This window comes from Spea bombifrons, chromosome 6 (genome assembly GCF_027358695.1).
Source record: "Spea bombifrons isolate aSpeBom1 chromosome 6, aSpeBom1.2.pri, whole genome shotgun sequence".
NCBI lineage: Eukaryota > Metazoa > Chordata > Amphibia > Anura > Pelobatidae > Spea > Spea bombifrons.
Genome location: NC_071092.1, coordinates 48,770,763 through 48,790,790, shown reverse-complemented (window position 1 = coordinate 48,790,790; position 20,028 = coordinate 48,770,763). Strand labels below are relative to the sequence as shown.

At 48.8% G+C, this 20,028-nt stretch overlaps 1 protein-coding gene across 1 annotated transcript; it reads right to left on the bottom strand.

Annotated features, from left to right (window-relative positions):
- Positions 1-699: 699 nt before the first annotated feature.
- ST6GALNAC5 (ST6 N-acetylgalactosaminide alpha-2,6-sialyltransferase 5) lies at positions 700-18,755 on the bottom strand. Its single transcript, XM_053469716.1, has 5 exons — positions 18,498-18,755; positions 17,662-17,844; positions 4,071-4,480; positions 3,468-3,575; positions 700-1,194 (listed from the first exon to the last, which is right to left on the bottom strand). Exons 1-5 carry the CDS (start codon positions 18,510-18,512, stop codon positions 963-965), a joined length of 948 nt encoding a protein of 315 aa, XP_053325691.1. The 5' UTR covers positions 18,513-18,755; the 3' UTR covers positions 700-962.
- Positions 18,756-20,028: the final 1,273 nt, after the last annotated feature.

The window sequence follows — 20,028 nt, the reverse complement described above, 5'->3', positions numbered from 1 at the left end:
CGTTACCCCCTACAAATCTACCCCGATACCCCCACAAATCTACCCCGATACCCCCACAAATCTACCCCGATACCCCCTACAAATCTACCCCGATACCCCCACAAATCTACCCCGATACCCCCTACAAATCTACCCCATATCCCCCTCCACAAATCTACCCCATACCAGGAACCTCTAGGACTCGGTGCTGAAACCCTTCTATCTTCTATCAGCTGCTGCTTCATTTTAGAAGCTCTGGTTAATAATCATTAATCGCGGAGTTAACCCCTTGATGCCTGCCGCATTGTAATCAGGTGCTTCTCGGGTTCAGTAAAGCGCATTCTCTTGCTCCTCGCTGCCTACGGAACGATATAACGGAGGGCGACGCTCTGATCTAATTACCCGGTGCGAACGCAGTCAAAGAGCCCCCCGGGACGCGTCTCGGCTGTTACGATGCAAACAACATGCGCGGCTACATGAAAAAGAAATGTTATGTCAGGGGAAGCCGTGATTACATGTGGATACGTTTGCCGTGTAATAGACATGTCGCTGCAAACGAATCGAACCAGATGATTCGGGGCAGACGGCACCTATGGAGGTAGGAATCGCAGACCTTGTCGTCGGGATATCTCTTCCTCGGCTTCCGGAACGGGGAATTTGGTAAAAAATCCAACGTAATTTTGGTGTTTTTTGAGTAATTAATCACAGCGAATACGGGTGTTAAAAAATCTGTATCATCGGAACAATAAACACAACCAATAAAACACTCATCGCAAAGAACGCCGGTAACCGCGGCAACGTAAAAAAAACGGCAATCACTGAGTTCCCGAAAGGCGGAAAACGCCGGCTCTCGCTCTCTAGAGTCAGAAATCAGCGGAATCCGCCCCAAAAATCCCCAAAATACTGCAGGTTTTGGATGAACTCCTTGGTATGTTTTGTACACCAAACCCTTGCGTGTGAGTGGCTCGCGTAAAGCCCCCCCCTCAAAACATCGGTTTCTGGACGGGACGTTTTCCGGGACTCGATTCCGGTTTCCAGTCCGGTTGGAAGAAGAAAATATTAAAAGTCCGCGCCCAGTTGGCGAAGACGCGCTTCTCCGTTATAAAGCGGTGATGGCTCCCCTTGCGTCCGCGCTCATGCGCGATGTACATGCTGCACTCCTCCGCTCCCATCGGCTCGTAGTAATGATACGGAACCGACGTGTGGTTCGGGGCCCTACAGGGGAGGAAAAAATAAATAATAATAATAACACAAACTTACAACCGAACGACGGTTTTATGGGTTTTACAGAAATTCCAACATTTAAAAAAAATGTGAAATATTTATACGTTTTATTAAAGGCAGAAATGAGCATAAAAATCCGCGGTTTTATTTGAGGCCGGGTTTTATGGCGGCTTTCGGCGAATCGCATTCGGATTAATGGTTTTTAGAAATGAATCTGTTGCCGCCGACGACGCGACTCGTTCGACGCGGAATAAAAAACCTTCGCTCGGCACAGACAGAAACATCACGGATTTGTCTTTCTGTAGCGACTGAAGACGAGCGGATCTGGGATGTTTTGGGTTTTTTTCCTTTTTTCTGGATAATAAATATTTATTGCGGCAGGAAAAAGGGTTTTATGACGGGAAATAAACGAGTTTCGTGTCGCATGAAGTCCGGGTCGTGATGCGGCTTTTGGGTTATTGATAGCGAAGGGAAACTGTCTGATGTAGAGGTGATTCTAACCAATGCTGCCTATTCACTAATCTCTCCCAGACACAGCCTCCCAGCAGAGGTGGTAGAGGGTAATACAGTGAGGGAATTTAAACATGTGTGGGGTAGATCTATTGGTTTGGGTTCCCATCGTGTTGACCAAATGCTCTGAAATATTCAGCTTCCCCGTTTAAAAGCTTAAAACCCACAGAAATATTAAAAAAATCTCTTTCTGCAGCTATGGCAACAGAGGCTTTCCACCTATCGGTATCGTTTGAGTCCCCTCAATGTATTTTTCTCAGGTGGATCAGAGCAATTTTAAAAGTATTTTTTTTTATTATTCACATAAAAAGGGTCTATAACCTAAAACAGTAAAGATTTTTTTATAAGATTTTTTTGGCCGGCTCTAGTGATTGGAACTTTTCCCAGCGTGCCTCCAGCTGCACTCTGATTGGCTGTTAGTTTTGAATTTTTTAACCCTATCCGTTGCAGGACCCGGATATCGAGTTCCACAGCCAGTTGGCTAAAAATATTATTTGACATTAAAACAGAAAACTGGTAAAAAGCGGAATTAGTATTTGGATCATTTTTTTCCCTCAATTTTCACTAATTTATTTTTTTGCAGAAAAGTTGCGTTTTGGAGAATTTTAAAATCTTTTAATACATTTTTTTTCTGAATTCCACGTCTTTTTATATTAACGCTAAATTCCAATATTATTTTCTATTTTTTTCTTAAACTTTTAAATCCAATTAAGTTTTTTTGGGGGATAAATCCTCGTCTGAACCGGATAATAATGTTTTATTTTATTCATAATCCTGGCTCTTAAAATTCACGGCCAGTCGATGCCCTTTGATGGGTAGAGAACCGGCCAAGAGCCGCAGCGAATTAACAGAGAATTGGACGTTCTACGCGGACCGGACCCAAAACGCTGGATTTTAACGAAGGAATAAATGCGCGGCTTCTGCCTCCCTCCCGAAATCCCCGCATAAAACGCAGGATTAAAAACGTGCATTTTTAAACAAAATTGGATTATTGCTTCTTGTGTCACTTGGAGAGAAGCGTGAAGTTCCGTGCCGCGCGAGGCTGGCCGAATCTGCATTAAATCGGTAATAAAGCCGGCAATTAAACTGAATTTAACCATTTTCAAGCTCCCCCCCCACCCCCCCGCCAACTGATTCCCAAACATCTGCGCCGATCTCCCCGGCCGGTTTTTATCTTTTTTGAAAAGTCCCTTTATTTTCCTTTCTGTTGCCAAATTCATTTTTTATTACATTCTTCCCATGGTTCTACCGTCCGCCATGCACAGCGCTGCTCTAGAACATAGAACAATTACTCTAGAATTTGGTTCATATATTGGAACAACTAAAATATGAAACGGGGCGAGTTGGGTGATTGGGAAACCGTCCCCCGGTGTGGGGCATATCGGGGGGGGGGGACATGGCGAGGGGCCCTGGGGGTACGTGTCAGTGGGGTCGCTGCCGGTACCAGATCCTTTGTATGTTTAGAGCGGATACCCGTGGCAGCGACTGCGCGGAATCCGTTCTCCGTTAATTAATACTTCTGGCTGATAAAAGGTTTCACTCGTTTGGCTGCAAACATTAAGGAAACCAAATTTATAACGGGGTAAAATGAGCAAAATCTGCCCGGTTTGTGGTCTGGCTTTGCGGTACGGGGTACGACCGGGGTACGACCAGGGTACGGGGTACGACCCTCTTCCCAGATATATAGTTTGTTTTTTTATGCCGGCCCTGAGAAGCGGCCCCTGTGGAGAGAAAGGAGAGTTAAGGAGATTTACCGGCAGAAGTCGGGGGACACCATGCCGTAGACGTCTATCCGGTCACACAGCTCCAGCGCGATGGTCATCGTGAACCAGCCGGTGCTGAGCCAGGTGTTCGAAATCTTCCTGAAAACAAAGTAACGGAACCGGCCGTTAACGGGACCTCGCTGCCGGTTCTACAAACACTAGGAAGATCGCTTTATGGCCGATAGTCGACCCAAACCCTGTCGCACAACGCCACACTCTGTCGCACAACGCCACACTCAGTCACGCAACGCCACACTCAGTCACGCAACGCCACACTCAGTCACGCAAGGCCACACTCAGTCACGCAACGCCACACTCAGTCACACAACGCCACACTCAGTCACACAACGCCACACTCTGTCTCACAACGCCACACTCTGTCTCACAACGCCACACTCTGTCTCACAAGGCCACACTCATTCACACAACGCCACACTCAGTCACGCAACGCCACACTCAGTCACACAACGCCACACTCTGTCACACTCACACCCTGTCTCTATGTACCCCACCTCATCACACTCTGTCACACCTACCGCACCTATCTCACCTGCCGCGCCCCATCACACCTGAAACAGGGGGTGGGTATAGTACCTGTCTCTTCCGGTCTCTTTCTTGAAGAGTTCGTCAAACTGCAGCATTTTGTGCCGGGTGATTATCTGCACTTTGAGCCGCGGGAGGATTTTGTGGATCAGCTGCAGGTTGTTGTAGACGGGGCCTTTGCCGTCGCGCCTCATGTAGCTGCTCGGGCCCCAGAAGATGAAGACGGTGCCCTGGCTGGTGTTGAGCAGCTCGTGGCGGTTCCTGAGGATGCGCTGGATGCTGGAGTGGGCGATCACCCGGACGCTGGTCTTGTTGCCGACGTCCTGCGCGAAGCCGCGCGTGGGGGCATCGTTCATGCGGATCACGCACTCCGTCCGGTCGATCTTCTCCCCCAGCCGGCTCCCCAGTAGGTGTCCGGAGCTCGTCACCAGCGCGCAGCTCCTGCAGTGCATTCTCAACGGCTGCGGGAGGAAAAACAGAGGAGAAACGGTGAAAACGCAGCGTAAGACGTCACTGATGGCAAAGCCGGGGCCACGGGGGCCACACAGGCAACAGGCTGCCATCGGGGTGGCTAAAATGTAAGCATAATGACTTTTTCAGGTTTTTTTTTACTAGTTATTCCATATGTGGCCTTAATGAGCACTTCTTACAGGATCCTTCCTATGCTCCTTCTATAGGCCGTGCACTGTGTTTGCTAACGTATCCTTTCCCGCGATCCCCGGCGCGAACGGCCAGCCTGCCGTGGTGTATATGACGGAAATCACAGCATATTTAAATATGACATCATAGACACGATGTCAGCAATATTAGGAAAAAATACATCATTGAAAATATATTTAGTGGAAATAAACACTCCGCCCATTCCTGGGGTACGAAGAGTTAACGCATCTATCCAGCTGGGATCTCAGCCAATAAATATAATAAAAAAAAGCTCTGTATTCTTATTAACGCTAACAAATAAATAAATAAATAAATAAATAAATAAACTGGGTTTCTTCTACATTCAGTTTTTCCGGCGTTTTCACACCATTTGGGATTGGTTTCCATGAGGTTTTACTTTCAAGGTGCGGGCGAAGGAATGAAGAGATCTCATTCGCAGATTTTCCAAAAAATATTTCTGCAGAGAAGGAAATGATTCCGTTACGTAACCCGCCGGCCGGCGATCCGGGGAACGATAAACGCCTGTTCGGGGGGGGGGGGGTTGCCAGAAAATCCTGCAAGTAAAACATTTCCTTCGCTTTCTGCCGTTCCCGGCAATCAGCCGCCATTCACAGCCTTTTCATTTTCAGAACTCTTCACATTTTGTTAATGAACTTTAATCAAAGTAAAGAACTCCTCGTTTATAATCATAGAGACCCAGAACCCGCCGGCAGATCGGCCCCATCCGGCCCCCCGTTTCTCCTTAATCAGTCGTTGGTCTCGTCTTAGATTCAGGAGCCGTATGTCTATCCCATGCATGTTTAATACCCTCACTGTATTACCCTCTACCACTTCTGCTGGGAGCCTGTTCCACTTATCTGCCACCCCCTCAGTAAAGTAACACAGAACAGAGCTTTCGTGTTCTTCTGAATTAAGCATCAATAAGGTTTATGTGAAAATGAGACGAGCCGCGCTCAGTGGCCCAGCCGGAGACCAGCAGGGTCTGTAAACACGTTTTATTATTTACACGTTAAGCCGATCGAGTTCCGAGTCTCAGCAGCCAGAAGGAAGATCCCGGCACCCGGATTACACCGATCTGTCCTACGCCGATAAATGTCCGGTGCGGGGAGACGGGGTACGGCTACAACCAGAGGCCACCGACCGGAATAATAGCCAAGCCTGAAAATCAGCAAAGAGGACGTGCGCTCTAAAAGAGAGACTGCCGAGCCCTCTGGGGAAAGGTATCTCGGGTGTAGGAGACGAGTGAATGCGTCGCTGCCGGTGGACGGTTACCGTCGCCGCTCCGTCACCCCGACTAACAAGTTATAAAACCAATCGGTGTCCGGCTGCCCGTCTGCTCGGAGTCCGGCCCTCGGAGACCAACGGAGAAGTCATTTTTAAGGCTTTATTGGCCTCGGCGCCCGGAATCCGACAGAAACTTCAGTGCAGATAAAACTCCTTTTTACGTTTATTTTATTGATGTTTTATTTACTTTTTTCGGTTCTGCAATTTATTTTTTCTCCCCGAATTCTTGTTTTTGTAAAACATTAAACGCTCCGGCGGCTGTTATATAATAATAATAATAATAATAATAATAAATGTTTAATGGTTACTTTTATATCACACAATTACTTATTTGTTACATTTATTTAGTAAACGGTCTTTAGCGTTATTTTAAAAAACGACAGAAAAAACAGCGAAGGCGGCGGGGAAAAAAAACAGAAAACAGAAAAAATGCAAAAAAATACAATCGGAAAAAGATTATTTCCTGTGATTTTCTGATGTTGGCTGACCAGACGATCGGCTAAACGGTCCTTGATGTGGTTGTTCCCCCTGGGCGGGGGGGGGTGTTACCCGGGGCGGGGGGGTCCCGGGGGTCCCTGCGGCCGTCTGTACAGCGCCGTGTATTTCACTTTGCCGACCAGTCCTTATATCTCTAATATGAAGAGGATTTGCGGACGATGAGGCAGCTCCGGCACCTAATGCGGCCCCAAACCTCCAACCGGTGGCCCCAGATCTCCCGCCGGTGGCCGCAGATCTCCCGCCAGTGGCCCCAGATCTCCCGCCAGTGGCCCCCGATCTCCCGCCGGTGGCCGCACAACGCAGCACCCGACCCACCGCTCAATCGCTTTATATAAATATATTTAAAACCCACAAACTCAGCTAAGGAAAGGACCGCCGAGGCGTTCGACGTCAGTCTGTTAAATATTTAAGGTTTTCACGAGCGACTCGGCGACGGCCCCCAAAATATAGGAAATATCCTGAGTCAGCTGAAAAACGAAACATTCCGGGGAGGAATAAAAGCCAAAAGATGCAAAGTACAGAGGCTGAGAATTCAGAGAAAACTCTCGGCCGCATTGATTTGTTCTGCAGAGCGGCGGCCGGTGCCCAGAATCCGCCTGGCTCCGCTCCCAACGCGCTTTTCGGCCCCCGATGAGGCCGGTCGGTGGATTGCAGATGAAATGAAATCAATTTTGATCGACTTAACATTGTTTCAAACTAAATGGGCCGTCAACATCTGCCGGGCGGCCGCTCTGCCGATATCTCCCCTGAACCAGGAAAATTCTGGAACTATGACCCCCGGGGGACCGCGCGTAACGTTACCACGTGGGGCGACGGGCCCCCGAGGGCCGAACCGTTATTTAAGCCGCCAAATCAGATACTAAGAGTCCCCCCTCGGCCAGGAAGCCTCGTAACGCCCCCGGCGCCGCCCCTGCCGAGGATCCGCATCATCCTATGGGGAGGAGCCAGAACGAGGGTTCTGTGACACAAAGACAAAGGTTGTCATGGTAACCAGTGCTGCGGAATAGTAAACGTGGGACAAAGATACAAAGTTACCAGGTAAAGTTACAAAGTTCTAATCCTCCCAGGTAAGAAAGCGAGCGTCTCGCGAGCGGCCGGGCGTCGTGCGCTGATTTATAACGGCCCCGCTCTAATTTCTCGAGTTATTTTATATCCTGTACGTAAAAATTCATAATTCAACCTAAAGAGATAAACCACTGACTGCCTGCCAGCGAGAGAGAGGGGGAGCGATCATAACAGTCTACACTAGAGGCTTGGAATGTTTCCTTTACTGAGAGAGTGGTAGATAAGTGGAACAGCCTCCCAGCCTAAGTGGCAGAGGGAATATATGCTGTTTTCATTCCCTCATACCCAGCAAACACTCTGACCACCTAGAAAAGAGGGGGCATCAGGGGGAGGAGAGGGGGCATCAGGGGGGGGAGGGGCCGGAGAGTCCTAGCGGTCCTGTGTCCTTCTGCATTAACCGTCCAACTCTGTCTGTGTCAAACGAGGCATTAAATTCCTTCCCGCAATCACCAAACCGCGTTATTCCCGTAAATTAAGATCCGAGCCGCTATAATTAACTCCGAGCCGTCGCCGCCGGCAACGCTCGCTAGCAGCTTCTCTGGCAACAATATTAATTGTTTCATAAAGTATCTGCGATGTGGAACCAAACCCGCCGCCCGTCTTCTCCGTGCCATTTAGTGAGATGGGACGCCATTTAATATCGTTGGGGTTTTTTTTTCCCTGGGAAATAAAGATAATAACAGATCCGAGATTTACTTTTTTTGACGGCAAAATATTTCACCCTCTAAGGTTTTTTGGTTTAAAGGCACAAGCTGGAGGGAAACATTAGGGCAGGTACCGCGGCTGCTGGTCGGCGACTAACAACGACCGACGATGATAAATAATTTTCACAATCTGGGGAAAACGGCTTTGTGATAAATAAAATAAAAAAAAACATTAAAAAATTAAATGTATTTTAACTGTAAATAAAGTTCCTTTATTTCAGTGACTTTTTTTCTTGTCACCATAGCAACCACTGGAAGTTTGTAAAGTTTAACTCAATAACGCAGAACTAAGCTGGGCTTAAACCAAGGAAATGACCCGATTACCTCGAAAAGTTTAATCAAATAAAAGCAACTCAGGACTGTTTCCAATTTCTACGGCAATAACCAATCAGCGCCCGCTTTTGTGTCACATGACAAGCATTCCAGGAAAAAATTACGTATGAAGAAACATATTACATGGTTAAAGAATCGTTCCTGAGATGGCTTCTAAGAGTTAATTCACCTGAGTAGGTGGAACAGCAGCTTTAAACGCCAGAATGCCAGGTATTTAAAGGGAAGCAGCTCATTGGCCAATTTTTCTCAGGTGGGCATTCGGGACTTCGTGGCCCCCCAAATAATGACAAAGAGTACGGGCGGCGCGTATTGGTCCGCATTCTTCCAAATCCGATGACTTTTCCTTGCTGGGGTTTTTATTAGATTTTTAGATTCTTGGATGTTTGAATTTTTGGTCCAATTTGTTGAATTTTAACGACCTTTAGAAGAATTCCCATCACGCCGGATCACTCGCCCCCCCCCCGCTGTACCTGTGGGCGGAAGTCGTTTGTTCGCCCGTAACGGGTCATTTATTTTTCTCTATTTATCAAAGCGTTGCAGTTAATTTGAACTTTGTTGTCTTAATGAAATTCTTCCGCCCCGGCGCCGCCGCGATGTCACGGCACAAACCCCAATTAATTTCCCGAAATTTACCGCTCCGAACGCTGGGTAAAGCGGCATAAAATATAACAAAATGAAGACGCTTTTTGTCTGCAATAAACCTGTAAATCTCCGTAATTAAATTTATTTATTTGGGGTTTTTTTTTTTGCTTTTTTTTAAAGATTGTTCATTTCTATTTGAGCTCCTGTGACAAACGGACGAAGCATCAAAAACAGTGGAGGTCGGCCCCCGCGGGAGTCAATCTCACCCGGTTTAGGGGTGGGAAGGGGACGCCCAGCTGAGGAAGTAGATGGATCGCGGCGGGGACGCCCAGCTGAGGAAGTAGAAGGATCGCGGCGGGGACGCCCAGCTGAGGAAGTAGATGGATCGCGGCGGGGACGCCCAGCTGAGGAAGTAGAAGGATCGCGGCGGGGACGCCCAGCTGAGGAAGTAGATGGATCGCGGCGGGGACGCCCAGCTGAGGAAGTAGATGGATCGCGGCGGGGACACCCAGCTGAGGAAGTAGATGGATCGCGGCGGAAAGGAGATTTTCGTAACTTAAAGCGTCTCGTTCATCAAACTTCTCATAGAGAAGAGAAATTTCCTAAACTACCACAAATCACACGAAAAAGAATTCCGTTTTTAAAATATCAGTTTTTGTCACAAAATAGGTATTCAACAAAAAAAACATGATAATTAACTCTTTCGGGGGCTGCGGAGACGACCGTTCGGCTTCCTGTAACAGACGGCATTTTCTGGAGGATTTGCCCCCGCCGCCCCCCCCCCGACCGCCCGCCGGATTCCCCCGTGACGCCGACGAGCGCTTTTTGCACAAATTGCTTGTGACAAGGAAATGAGTATCCGGAATCATCCCCCTTAACTCCCCGCTTAGATAGAGGCGGCCATCGTTCCTCTCGCTGACAGATCCTCCGGAGACCCCGCGGGTTACAAATTCACTTTATTTCTGAGAAACGGCGAAAAAAGCGAAAAAAAAACCCTTCCGGGAAACATCAGTTATTTCGAGGTCAGAATCCTTGAATTACCTGAAATTCTGACAGTTGGCGAACTTCAAGACGACCTTGAAAAAAAAACCAATTTACGGCTGCAAAGTTTGGGGGTCGCTCGGGGGGGGGGTCCGCTCCGCCGTTGCTATGGTAAGCATTTCTCGCGGATACTGGAATTGAACGCCGCGTCGGGGCTGCAGCAGAGAGGTCACGGCGTGACACCGGACGTCAGGAGTAATGGAGTCTGACGGTCCGACGGCTCCGATCGCCCGCCGTATAAAAGCCGCAGCGAGACGGCGCGATTATCAGACTTCCCTGAAATAAAATTCACCAAAAAAATAAAAAATCCTCCGAAAAAGAGAACAAAAATTCAGCCGGGAGCGGAAAATATAACATGAAATATTAAACGTTTCATTAAAGGGAAAAAACGTCAGCGTCGGAGCCGTCAGGGTCACGAAATGAATTTATTAAAACCGCCTCGGCTGCCGATCCGCGGGATCGATTCATTTACACGTTTACAATACGGATCCTTCCGGCGATTTCCGACCGATTCCCCGTCCCTTCTCCTCCTGCCTCCCCGACAAAGAGCCGCCTCCACCAATCAGCAACAATCAGCAACCTGATAACCGGGGTGAGAGACAGGAAGTGGAGACGGCCGTTACCATGGGATACGCGTAAGGGGGGTGCACAGGGAAGTCACAGAGTTTTTAATGTTTTCCCTTTCTTGGAGTGTTCTGTTAATTCGCAGTTTAGTGAATAAAGCTCAGAGGAAAACATCGCCCCCCCTCACAGCATGTTAAATACCCCCAACCCCTCCCCCAATTAATTAGATATGTGGTATTAAAGGGCCGGGGGGGGGTTATAGGGGTCCTTCTGATGTAAAGTATTTAAAAATTTAACATTGATTTATAAATTCTGGAGCCAAAGTCGTAAGCGCGAAGCAATCACCATGGAAACCAGCCGACCGTTGCACGTTTTGCTCCAGAATTGCTCTCTGAACATACGGCCCTGCGTTCTGTGACTGATAACGCGCAATAAACCTTTTATTTCCTCTATTATGGGAGATTGAGAGGATTTCGGAGTAAAATAAATCGCGGCGAATGCCGATCATCGCGTCCGGTAATTATACATTCCCACCATCTTTATGACATAACAGCGGCGTCCGGAGCTTTATGTACCCACGGCCCGCGGTAATACCATCCATCAGGACGTCGGGCCGCCCGCCGCTGAAACGAGGATTACGAGGACATTTGGCTGCAGAGCTGACGCTCGGGCGATGGTCCAGCATGCAGCTTTTTTTTTTTATTATTATTATTATTTTTACTTTTTAGATGTTTTTATCATTATTTTTCTACGGCTCATTCTGTGCGTCCGCATAACTCCCCCGATCCACCCCCTGACCGCTGAGCTACACCACCTATGACTCTAAGCCAGCGAGAGACCATGCGCACGCCGACTGTGGATGGTGGGGATTGAAGTCGGAGAATGAACGCGCGGCGCATACGTTTTCCATTTCGCTCTGATGACCTCGGTAACGCCCATCGCTACCGGCGCAGGTCGCCCCAACTCCTCTGCGCTGAAAAAAGTTATTTACTAAAAAGCCCCGCGGGATGCGATGGCACTAAAAAAATAAATCAATTAATGGGTTAATCGGTAACCTGGTCAGTACTTAGTGCCGCTCTATGGAGACGGACGATCGCGCTTCCTGATAGGTCAGCCTCTGCGGGGAGCGGACTCCACATCTTCATGGCTCTTTCTGTAATTAACCCTTTTCGTTGCTTTCACTGAAGATTCTCGACGCCTCGTTCTCTCCGCAGCCCAATTAACGAGTGGGTCATCGGGGGATCGCCCCCTGTACGTATTTGTATTATGACATCATACCCCCTCTAAGACCCCTCCAGCCCGTCGTCTTCGTCAGTGAAGTAACTGTTTCTCGGGGGCCGCCGGGGGCCGGGGTGATATTCTGCAGGAGGTAATATTTGCGCGGGGGGGGGCTCGAGCTCTCGCCGTGAGATTTATGCTGTCATTTAATTCAATGCGCGTCATTAAAGAGAGAGGGAAAGAGAGCGGCCGCGCAACGTAATCAAATCCCCGCCGCGCAGCCAATAAATTACCGCCATCACGAGCGAGCGGACGGCAGCGACGGCGACTATCGAGCGGATTTCACGCTCAGAGGGGCGAGAGCAGAGTGCACCGCGGGTCGGGCCATACTGCGCCGCTGCGTGCGAGGGTGATATAACCCAATAGGAAATTAATTATCCTGATCGTACGCCGCATCGCAGAACATAAACTACAACGCCCACAATGCTCAGCCGCAAAGCTGCCGCTCGAGGTGGCACCTGCGACCGAGGAACACTAATTACCAATAAAGTGTTAGCGATAGATAGATAGATGCGGACACTTTGTAAGGGTGGGGGAGGGGAGAGAATTCAGGACACGGATCAGATAATGCTGGATCTGCCACAGACTGCCACCGACCTCAGAACAAAAACATAAGAAGCCCCGGCTGCAGGTAGTTCAAATTCTCGGGGCCCTCGCGTTTTTATTATAGGGGCCGCAGTACGTATTAATCAGAACTTTATAGATGTCGCCCCCCCTGGTGGGGCAGATACCCCAGTTTGATGCCCCCCACTAAATGCGCCGTGGGGGTTTATCCTCTGCTTTGGGTGTTTAGCGGTGGGTTTTGGGGGGGCCACGAGCCCCGGGGGCTGTTTATCGAGATAACTTTTTAAAGCGTCCTCGCCCCGCAGAAGTTTAATGTTACAAATCACAAGCCGATTGGATTCGGGCCGCGCTCCAAAAACGGGAAAAAAAAAACATTTATGAGCAATAAAGACAGAAACGGCGGCTTTCAAAACTCCCGTAAAAGCTCATTATTTAACCCGTAAAGCGCGAGCGATTGGGTTTTAAGCGCGGTCTCGTCAGGGGCGCTCTCTCTCAGGGCGGCCGCGTCTCAGTCTGCTCTGAACCGTCACCGGCCAACACGTGGGGGGCTCCAGGAACCCCAACTTCTGAACGCACGCAAATAACTGGGGTCACTTTACTGCCCCCTGCGGCCCCACTAATGAAGACGGGCATTTAAAGGGACCTCACAGCTGTTACTCCCACGACGTGCGTTTTACGGCAGGAACGCCCCTTTAAGGCTAGGTTTCCACTTGGGTTTTTGTCCGGCGTTTTTTTCTTGATGAAAAACGCCAGGAAAACTGCCAAGAAAACTGCCGCTGCATTTACCTGCGTTTTGGCGTTTTTTCTGCAGTTTTTTCTGGCGTTTTAGCCTTTCTGTGGAAATTGCTTTTTTTGACCTTAGGCAGTTTTTCCAGCCTTTACAAGTTAGAAGTTTCACCCGGCTAAAAGGGATTAGGATAAATGGCAAGTATCTGCCCCCTCCTGATGTCATTTACTTGGTAGACCCTTTTGTCTCTTTTCTGTGGTTTGTAAGGCATGCTTTATTTCGAATGTCTGCTCCTCTGGGAAGATTGGCCCCAAATGATGGTGCAAATTGTTTGCTGTTGCTTTTGGCACGCAGGATCCAGTCGCGTATGTTTGTTTGTAATGGCATGTTTGTTCCAAATGGTGTAAAATTCAATATGAACCAGTCCAGGACTTTGTTTTGTGTGAAACTGTTTGTTTTCAGCCTATTTCTCGTAGGACACACAGATACTGGGTCCATCCTCTGCATTGTAACTGTGGAAAAAACGCCATAAAAAACGCCAAGGCAATAAACCCACATGGCTTTTTCATGGCGTTTTTTCTCTCCCATAGACTTCTATTGGAGAAAAAAAGCCAAGATTTCTTGCAAAAAACGCCAGAGTGTCAACATGCTGCGATTCTGAAAAACTGCCACAGAGCCCAAAAAAGCAGAAAAACGCCAAAGAGGACTGAAAAAACGCCAGACAGAAAAACGCCAAGTGGAAATGGCATTTTGCGATTTCCTATTGAATTACAGCTAACATCTGGCTGCAGCCGTTTTTCACAAAAAAACGCCAGGTGGCGCTTTTGGCGTTTTTATAGGCGTTTTTAGCAAAAAAAAACCCCAATGGAAACCAAGCCTAAGGCTAGGTTTCCACTTGGGTTTTTTTAGCTAAAAACGCCTATAAAAACGCCAATAGCGCCACCTGGCGTTTTTTTGTGAAAAACGCATGCAGCCAGATGTTAGCTGTAATTCAATAGGAAATCGCAAAATGCCATTTCCACCTGGCGTTTTTCTGTTTGGCGTTTTTTTAGTCCTCTTTGGCGTTTTTCTGCTTTTTTGGGCTCTGTGGCAGTTTTTCAAAACTGCAGCATGTTGACACTCTGGCGTTTTTTGCAAGAAATCTTGGCTTTTTTTCTCCAATAGAAGTCTATGGGAGAGAAAAAACGCCATGAAAAAGCCATGTGGGTTTATTGCCTTGGCGTTTTTTATGGCGTTTTTTCCACAGTTACAATGCAGAGGATGGACCCAGTATCTGTGTGTCCTACGAGAAATAGGCTGAAAACAAACAGTTTCACACAAAACAAAGTCCTGGACTGGTTCATATTGAATTTTACACCATTTGGAACAAACATGCCATTACAAACAAACATACGCGACCGGATCCTGCGTGCCAAAAGCAACAGCAAACAATTTGCACCATCATTTGGGGCCAATCTTCCCAGAGGAGCAGACATTCGAAATAAAGCATGCCTTACAAACCACAGAAAAGAGACAAAAGGGTCTACCAAGGAAATGACATCAGGAGAGGGCAGATACTTGCCATTTATCCTAATCCCTTTTAGCTGGGTGAAACTTCTAACTTGTAAAGGCTGGAAAAACTGCCTAAGGTCAAAAAAAGCAATTTCCACAGAAAGGCTAAAACGCCAGAAAAAACTGCAGAAAAAACGCCAAAACGCAGGTAAATGCAGCGGCAGTTTTCTTGGCAGTTTTCCTGGCGTTTTTCATCAAGAAAAAAACGCCGGACAAAAACCCAAGTGGAAACCTAGCCTAAGAGTAATATTTTTTAAAAGTTTCCCCGCTGAGGTATTTCGGAGAAACTGGTGACACCAATAAACAGAATATCATAAAACTCATTCGGCCCATCCAGTCAGTAATACCCCCCGCGCTGTATACAGTAATATAACCCCCAGCGCTGTATACAGTAATATAACCCCCAGCGCTGTATACAGTAATACAACCTCCAGCGCTGTATACAGTAATATAACCCCCAGCGCTGTATACAGTAATATAACCCCCAGCACTGTATACAGTAATATAACCCCCAGCGCTGTATACAGTAATATAACCCCAGCGCTGTATACAGTAATATAACCCCCAGCGCTGTATACAGTAATATAACCCCCAGCGCTGTATACAGTAATATAACCCCCAGCGCTGTATACAGTAATATAACCCCCAGCGCTGTATACAGTAATATAACCCCCAGCGCTGTATACAGTAATATAACCCCCAGCGCTGTATACAGTAATATAACCCCCAGCCCTGTATACAGTAATATAACCCCAGCGCTGTATACAGTAATATAACCCCCAGCGCTGTATACAGTAATATAACCCCCAGCGCTGTATACAGTAATATAACCCCCAACGCTGTATACAGTAATATAACCCCCCCAGCGCTGTATACAGTAATATCCCCCCAGCGCTGTATACAGTAATATAACCCCCAGCGCTGTATACAGTAATATAACCCCCCAGCGCTGTATACAGTAATATAACCCCCAGCGCTGTATACAGTAATATAACCCCCAGCGCTATATACAGTAATATACCCCCCAGCGCTGTATACAGTAATATAACCCCCCGCGCTGTATACAGTAATATAACCCCCCGCGCTGTATACAGTAATATAACCCCCCGCGCTGTATACAGTAATATAACCCCCCGTGCTGTATACAGTAATATAACCCCCCGTGCTGTATACAGTAATATAACCCCCAGCGCTGTATACAGTAATATAACCCCCAGCGCTATATACAGTAATATACCCCCCAGCGCTGTATACAGTAATATAACCCCCAGCGCTATATACAGTAATATAACCCCCAGCGCTGTATACAGTAATATAACCCCCAGCGCTGTATACAGTAATATAACCCCCAGCGCTGTATACAGTAATATAACCCCCAGCGCTGTATACAGTAATATAACCCCCCGCGCTGTATAGAATAATGTTGGTCGGTGACAGAAACTTGGTTTTATCTCATTTTGTTCCAATAAACTCTCTTTATCTGCAGACCTGGAGCCGCCGTTGCTGTCAGTCATGTGATATTTTGGGTGACTTTCCCGGCTCAAACCCCACACTGAGCTGATGCTTTATGGCGATGCTAATGAAGTCCCTTCCTCCATAGACTTTCATTAGTCAGAGAGTCCAACTTGGTGATTAAGACTGAGTCATTCTATTGCTCCCCACAGGCAGTATGATAAGATGGTCTCTTAGCTTCGCTGTGTTCAGTATATCGGGTTATTCGCTGCTGTTCTGCGGATCAGGGTGTCGGGCGCATTAAATCCGGGATCATTGGCAGGTATGGATTAATGGAATTTAGGCCATAATGTGCAAAATGACAGTCAAATCTGTGGAGACTTAGCCCCCGAACCCCACCCTAAACCCCCCGACCCGAAGCTCTCGCGGGGGAAACCCCATCGCAGCCGTAACACGGATGTAATAATAACAACAAAGATAAACAATAAAAAGCAGTCTCACGACGACACGGATATCGGTGCCGCCACCGCTGGGATGTCTCTCCAGACTAACGCTATACAGACACTACGGTCGCTGGGCGGCCTCTCCCTGCCGGATGACTCTTTAGTCAATTTCTGAGTTCCATCTGAAGCTTCAGATAATAAAAGACTTTGAAATTCTACGAACTTTAATGCAACAAGAGAGAGACAGCGAGAGACAGCAAGAGAGAGAGAGAGAGACAGCAAGAGAGAGAGAGAGAGACAGCAAGAGAGACAGAGCGAGAGACAGTCAGAGAGAGACAGCGAGAGAGAGAGAGAGACAGACAGCGAGAGAGAGAGAGAGACAGCGAGAGCGAGAGAGACAGCAAGAGAGAGAGAGACAGCGAGAGAGAGAGAGAGACAGCGAGAGAGAGAGAGAGACAGCAAGAGAGAGAGACAGCAAGAGAGAGAGAGAGAGCGACAGAGACAGCGAGAGAGAGAGCGAGAGAGAGAGAGAGACAGCGAGAGAGAGAGCTAACAGATGATAAATGGATAGACAATAGAGACTCAGTAAGAGATATAGACAGACAGATTCTGTAAGCGGTTCTGCGGCGAGCATTTGGGGCCCTGCAGCAAGAAAAATGGGCAATCGAAGGGTTAAACCTAAGGGTTAAACCTAAGGGTTAAAGTCTAGTAACACTCACAGCCGCGGCACAGATACCCCCGGCCAGCGACCCCCGGCTGGGCTAACAGTCCCTGCGTGTCAGGGGTAGAATCAGCGATATCATAAAAGCCTCGTCCAGGCAGAGCTGCCCCCCGAGGGGCATTAATCACACAGACGCGGTCCTGCCTCCTCGCCACACAAAGACTTCTCCGCTTACCTTGTGGTCCGAGACGCTGATATACCCCTCCAGGACCGGCTCCGGGGCAGACTCCTTGGCGCTGCCCCCGACGTGGGCTCCCTGCAGGGGGCGCTGCTCCTTCACGCTGCTCATACTGCTGTACATTATCACCAGGCTGGTGCACATGGTACTGAGCGCCAAGAACACTGCCAGGCCGTGGCGCTGTACAAAGAGAGAGCACAGTCACCACCGCAGTCCAACTCCTACAACACTCAGGCAGCCGGGGTGGCAGGCAGCATATTGTCTACCAGCTGGGCACTCCGGGCATCAGAGAATTAGGACACATGACCCCAGGGCACAGCTCACACCCCTCCAGGGGAAGATACCCCACCTGGGAGGGGGGGCTGGTGTGGAACTACATACCCCAAGTGCAAGTAAGAGATTTACTGCCCCTATCACGCTGGACAGGTTGGGTGTATGAGACGGGTCAGTATCCGGGTCATCGGAACACCCAAAAATACTTCACCGTGTGTCAGTGCATGGTCAGACTACCTCTTTACACTATGCTTGCTAGCAGCACCTGGTCAGACTACCTCCTAGGACCACACCAGGTGGCAGTGGATGGTCAGACTACCTCCTAGAACCACATCAAGCAGCATTGTATGGTCAGACTACCCTCTAAGACCTCACTGGGGAACAGTGCATGGTCACACTACCCTCTAGGACCACACCAGGGGCAATTAGCTTCACCCTCAGCCACCCCCCATTTCTCGCCGTACCCCGCAGGCTCCTGCAGCCCCCACCCCATGCCAGGCAGATGCCCCTCGGTGGCAGGTGTTACCCGGGTGCGGATCCCCTCCCTGCCCCCGACTCACCAGCAGCGCCTTCATCTTGTGCGTCTCCCCGGAGGCAGCCCGCAGGTACCCGGCACTGCTCTACGCGCGGCTCCGCTGGCACGCCGCCCCTGCCATGCCCTGCAGGGGGTAGTGGGTGCGGGGGCTGGCGGCAGAGGGGGCAGGAGTCGGTGACTGAGCCGCCGCACCAGACACACGATTACCGGACCGAGCGTGTCTGACTCCGGCTGCCAGCCGGTACCCGCCGGGTCCTAGCGCCGCCTGCTCGAGGGCGTGCGGGAGGCAGCAGACCCCGGACAGCCGGCTCAGCGGCGCAGGGGTTAACCGGGCGCTCTGCGTACAATGGATACAATGTAACGGCAACGAGGAAATCGCAGCGCTTTAAGGGTTAAAAGAGGGCGGGGCTCGGGATTTACCAAAACGCGGCAGATGAGACAACAATACGTCATTTACCGAGGGTGATTTATCAGGTATGTAAGGGGTTAACTCTCTACCGGGACCCCCGACTACAGCCCACACGGTGCTGCATTAACGGCGGATTATCAGTAATATTTTATTTGGGGGAAGGCGGGGGATGGGTTAATATCCAAATACAACGAAACTCTGAAAAACGATAATAAGGGAACATTTAAGGACAGGGAGCCGGTGCTCTGCAATGAAAGGGTTAAACCAAAAAGACTTTAAAAAAAGAATTCCTTGCCTAAAAATGAGTTTCTGTCATTTAATGAGACGTCCTCGGAAAATCCACGTTATGAGGCGCAAGGGCGGCGGCGGGGATTATCAGCAATATTATTTATATAGCGCCGTCATATACCACAGAGATGTACAACGGGGTTTGGTTAACCGTAAGGACCGCCTCAATATGGAGACCTTCGGGGCCGGCCCAAGACCTTGTGCTGCCCGCCACGCCCAACCAAACCACGCCCACTCAACCACGCCCAAACCCCCATGTACCTAGACACACACGCTAACATACACTGATACACGCAGACAGACACACGCTACTCAATCACCCGTCTTCAGCTCGCCTTCCGTGCATAGCTACTGCCGCGGGGTCACACGGGGACGTAACCCCCACCTCCTTGAAACTAGGGGTATAGAGAGGTACCTCGGGGTATCAGGACTCGGAAATTAACCCTTTACCCCGACTCGTGAGGCGTGCTGTTGGCCTTTTGGGATCTGCCCATGCAAATTGCTGCCGTCGGGGTTCCATGTAAGGGCCGGCTCTGGACACCCTCACTAAATGTGTTTCTGCATCAAAACGACCAAAAAAAAATCAGATTTCCTACTGTGAAGAAAAGTGAAGCCGACAGATAAAAAAAATCTAAAGAAATGTCCCCAAAATGTGTGAGCGGCCCCCGAGGACCGGGTGACGGACGGTACAACTTTACGGAAAATAAAAGTGATTCAGGAATGTTTGGAAAGTGGCTTTATCACCATAGCAACCAATGGAATGTTCCTGCTGATTGGATCAGACACTTGGTTGCCATGGTGATAAGGCTACCTTCTAATTGCACACTTTGCCCTATAATAACCACTGATTCAGATCGCT

Excerpts from the sequence above, each read along its gene's own strand:
- ST6GALNAC5 (XM_053469716.1), bottom strand. Across the intron at positions 3,576-4,070 it reads AAAGAGACCGGAAGAGACAG|GAAGATTTCGAACACCTGGC; the intron begins GTACTATACCCA and ends CTTTGTTTTCAG. Across the intron at positions 1,195-3,467 it reads GTGTCCCCCGACTTCTGCCG|GGCCCCGAACCACACGTCGG; the intron begins GTAAATCTCCTT and ends CCTCCCCTGTAG.